Source organism: Ooceraea biroi, chromosome 3 (assembly GCF_003672135.1).
Source record: "Ooceraea biroi isolate clonal line C1 chromosome 3, Obir_v5.4, whole genome shotgun sequence".
Lineage (NCBI taxonomy): Eukaryota > Metazoa > Arthropoda > Insecta > Hymenoptera > Formicidae > Ooceraea > Ooceraea biroi.
Window position 1 is genome coordinate 7,945,135 of NC_039508.1, and position 4,675 is coordinate 7,949,809.

General features: G+C 37.2%; 1 protein-coding gene across 1 annotated transcript; it reads right to left on the reverse strand.

Moving 5' to 3' along the window:
• Positions 1–3,895: 3,895 nt before the first annotated feature.
• LOC113561707 (uncharacterized protein K02A2.6-like) lies at positions 3,896–4,675 on the reverse strand. Its single transcript, XM_026968606.1, has one exon. The coding sequence runs from the start codon at positions 4,673–4,675 to the stop codon at positions 3,896–3,898; it is 780 nt and encodes a 259-aa protein (XP_026824407.1).

Genomic DNA, 4,675 nt, shown 5'->3' on the forward strand with positions numbered 1-4,675 from the left:
TCCCTCTTCCCTATTGTGTTTCTCCTGATGCAAGATCTTGAACATCAGCCCAATCACATTCATGGTTATGTGAAACCCTGTGCTTGCTAACAACCGACTGGATTGCTGTCCTATTTTTTGATGTCTGATATATGCTCTTTAATCCGTGTATCGAGGTGTCGTTTGGTTTGACCAATGTAACAAGAGTCGCAGTTCGTGCAATCTATTTTATAGACCACACTTGTTTGTTTACCATTGATCAATCTGTCTTTGCCTCTTTTAATAAAGCAATCGAGTTTTTTAGTAACGGAAAAAAATGGTTGTCAACGTTACAGCGCTTCAGCGTTCGCTTAATTTTTCCACTTAAACTCTCGACATACGGTATGGTCACCAACTTGTTATTCACTTGCACCTCTTTATCGCAATTATTCAGATTGTCACGGTATTTAATAATTTTTAATCTACGGTTATTATGTCTGTTTATAAAATTAAGAGGATAACTGTTATTTAATCAAATCTTGCGCACAAGATCAATATTTGAAGCGTGGAACTGGTTGTTTGACAGAAGTATCGCACGATCAACCAGGCTCGTAATAACACTTATTTTCACAGGGTGTGCCGAAAGATAATTGATGTAACGTCCCGACCAAGTAGGTTTGCGAAACCAATTCGTCACCAACTTCCCATTCAATCTACTGACCGTTGTATCCAGAAAATTAATACAATCACTGTTCTCAATTTCGCATGTGAATTGCAATCTGTGATGATAGTTGTTGAACACATCTAACACATGTTGGACTTTACCTCTCGGTATAATAGCAAAAATATCGTTCACATAACGATAAAATACTCGCAAATAAAATCAAGGTTGTCAACGCAATGAACTCCAGATCCTCAAGGACAATGTCCGCTAATATAGGTGACTTAATAATAGAGTTATAAATAAATAAAGCTTCGCGAATGACTAATTGCAGTAATTAAGCTTGGAACATAACAAATCAAAAACCACTCATATATAGCATTAAGCGGTAAATTTTCGTTTGCGCAATTACATATAATTCGAATTTCGTTTGCATAGTTTTAACCCTCAAACACATTTCTGAGTTACGTTTACCTAGTCCGTTCGAAATACGCGCCAGCATTTCTTCGGTTTTCTCTCCTTTTTTTCAAAAGAGCTCGAATACCAGATATTTTATGTCATTTTCATTTATATATTATTTTTCCTTACTCTTTGGTGTATCGATTAAAAAAAAGATTTTAAAATTGATACATTAGATCCTAAGATATAAAAAGAAGAAACTTCTGGTTACGCTAACCCATGTGTGGTGTTAACGGGTGGCTCAGGAAGTGTGGTGTTTGAGGGTTAATAATGTTATAAACAAATAAGCTTCATGAATGGCAACTCGCAGTAATTAAGCCAGGAATATAATCAAACCAACTCATACATAGATAGCACTAATCGGTAAATTTTTGGTAATTTGCACATTCACATACAATTCGATTTTGCGTTTGCACACTCTTAAAAGTAAGGTTATAGACAAATAAAAATTTCGCGAACGGCTAATCACAGTAAAAATCGCGACAGTAAAAATGCTCCGATCATGAATAACTCGATCGTTTTGGTTTTTAATCATTTTTCGATGGAATAATTATATATTCCAAATAAAATCCTAATTTAATAAATAGCCGTTAATTGTAATAATATCGTATGGTCCTTTGGTTGGCATTATCCTTATTAGTCAATATCATTTTTTTTCAATAATTATAACTTATTGCTATCTTAATAATACCTTAATAATAAAGTTTCGCAAACGGCTAATCGCCAAGATTTAATAATTAAGCCAGGAATATAATCAAACCCACTCATAGATAGATAGCATTAATCGGGAAATTTTAATTCATATATTCAAATACAATTTGATTTTTTGTTTGCACATAATTAATAATGTTGGCATTGTTGGCTCTGGTTGGCATTGTCTCACAAGCGGCATGTCTCTGTTGGAGCAGTTTAGCGCGTGTCGATAAAAGAGATTTATTACATGTATGCCAAAAGAGGTGGCGACACTAAGTTGAGTTTGGGAAGGACAACGTGTTAGCTTTTCGTTCGTTCGTCTGTATGTTCTGTCTCTGTATGTATGTTCGGAGCCACTGTAACGGTCGGACGTGAAACGTGTTTCTTTTCTTTTCAATTAAAATTATTAAGTAGTTATTCTGCTATGCTTCTCTAAATTCAAGCTCTTGCTCCTTTCCTCGCCATCCCATACCATAACCGTAACAAGTTATGAGCCTAGTTCGCTCTAATTGAGTAGAGATCGCGAGAAAGTGTGGGAACGTTCGAGAAGCGTGCAACACGTGGCCGTGTCGTGATGGAAACCATTACCGAAGAAGTTTGTCTCAAAGAAAACCGTTGTGCAGTCGCGAGTCTAAAATGACCGACGAGATCTCAGTGCGAAGTGTTACGAAGTTTAATGGAAAGCATTTCTAAGGATAGAAATTTCAAATAAACGCCCTACTTATCGCATACGGGATTCAAGACTTAGTAAATGGCGAGAGACCAATGCCGGTTGATACAGGTCAAGAGGCAGCGAAGAAGCTGTGGATAAAGGATAATGCGAGAGCGATGTTCCTGTATCGTCGTCGATCGAGTACGAACACTGGAATCATTATATGTGTGTACTACAGCGAAAGAAATATGGGAAGTTGGCTCGCATTCACGAGTAGAAGTCCACGACGAATAAACTGTTGCTGACACAGAAGTTTCACGAGTATCGAATGTCTCCGGGAGACTCGATCGTACAGCACATCGCAAAAGTGCAAAATATGGCCGTACAACTGCAGGATGTGGGTGAAGCAGTATCAGAGACGACGATCATGGCAAAAGTGCTCGTGAGTTTATTGCCGAAATATGCTACATTCTAAACAGCGTGAGACAGTGTCAAACCGAACCGTCAGACGATGGAATACCTGCAAGAAAAACTTATTCGTGAGGAAGTTCGATTGACGGAGGACAGTGAAGTCTCGGGAGCCTTTTCGGCGTTCAAGAATAAAAGTTCGGGGAAAAACAACGAATCGAATGCGAAAAAAGATACTAGGAAGCCGCGAAACTTTAGAGACAAGGTAGACATAGAATGTTTCAAGTGTAAGAAAAAGGGACATTACGCACGCGAGTGCAGAAGCAGAAGACGGGACAAAGGCAGTCGCGACGAAACCGAAAACCGAGAATCTCGAGATTGCGCATTCGAGGTAGAAGAGCGAAGAAGTAAGTCATACAAGATCGATAATAAGAAAGGTTCGGCGCCATCGGTTAGTATTACCAACGAAATTTTGAATGCGAATCAACAAGAAATCTGGTTAACCGACAGCGGAGCATCGCGTCATATTACCCATCGACGTGAATGGTTTACCGACTTCCGACGGCTGAATAATGACGGGACGATTTCAGGTCTACAAAGTTGGCCCCCTCCTACAACAATGTATAAAACTATTAGTATATTCGGTTTGTACATCGTTTGTACATGAATGTACCACAATTTTTATTATTTGTACATTCCTGGTTAATTGAAAAAAAAAATAACAAAGTTTTAGTAACTAGACGAATGATAGTTAGCCCCCCCCTATGCTATAATTATTGCATATTTATGTGTTTATCGTGCTTAATCGTTTGTACATCGTTTGTACATTATTTATAATTCATTAATTTTTCATTTAAACATTTACTTTTTTAAATATAAATAACTAATTTTCATTCGAATATGGACCTCCGTATAGTTAGCAGACAAATATGATAAATCTTATTTTTTTATTGCAATCGTTTGGGAATCGTATGGGAAAGTTTAGGGAAACCACTTTTAGAGTTTGGGAAATAATAGTTTTTTAATAATTAATGAAAATTAGTTGAGCGTATAGTTAGCAGACATCATTCCAAATATCTTTTCGTTCCTAATTTTGAAACTACATTTCCAAAACGCCACTTCACATTTTTATCTAGGTACTCTCGCGCCGCCACTCTTTCACCTCTTTCAAACTTCCTAACTTTATCCAATTGATTTTCTATATTGTTACTTTTATTTGTTTCGGGGAACATTAAGTCCAATCTACTTCTTAACTTCCTTCCAAACATAGCTTCGGCGGGAGATTTATTCAATTCCGGATGTGGCATTAACCGATAATGAAATAAGAATTTTTGTAGATTGGCCTTGATGTTCGAGTTTGTGGTGTTTAATTTACGTAAGCTTTGTTTCATGGTTTGAACGAACCGTTCTGCCAGGCCATTTGTAGCTGGGTGGTATGGCGCTGTACGCCTATGGCGAATACCATTGTTCTTTAAAAAATCTGAAAATTCTTCTGCTATGAAAGTTCGACCATTATCCGATACTAAGGTTTGAGGTAATCCAAAAACAGTAAATATTTCTCTACATTTATCTATAGTATTCGGTGTTGACATATTTTTCACTATGTGTACTTCTGGCCATTTAGTATATGCATCTACTAATATCAGAAAAATGTATCCTAGAAATGGCCCTGCAAAGTCGATGTGGATTCGTTCAAACGGTTGGGACGCCGCTTCCCAATGATGCTTAATTTTCCTGCTCGGATTATTACTAAACAAATTACACGCCGTACAATTTTTTGTTATCGCTTCTATGTCTTTATCTATTTGCGGCCACCAACAAAAATTCCGACTTAGTTGCTTCAT

Excerpts from the sequence above, each read along its gene's own strand:
- LOC113561707 (XM_026968606.1), bottom strand. The coding sequence starts at position 4,675 with ATGAAGCAACTAAGTCGGAATTTTTGTTGGTGGCCGCAAATAGATAAA.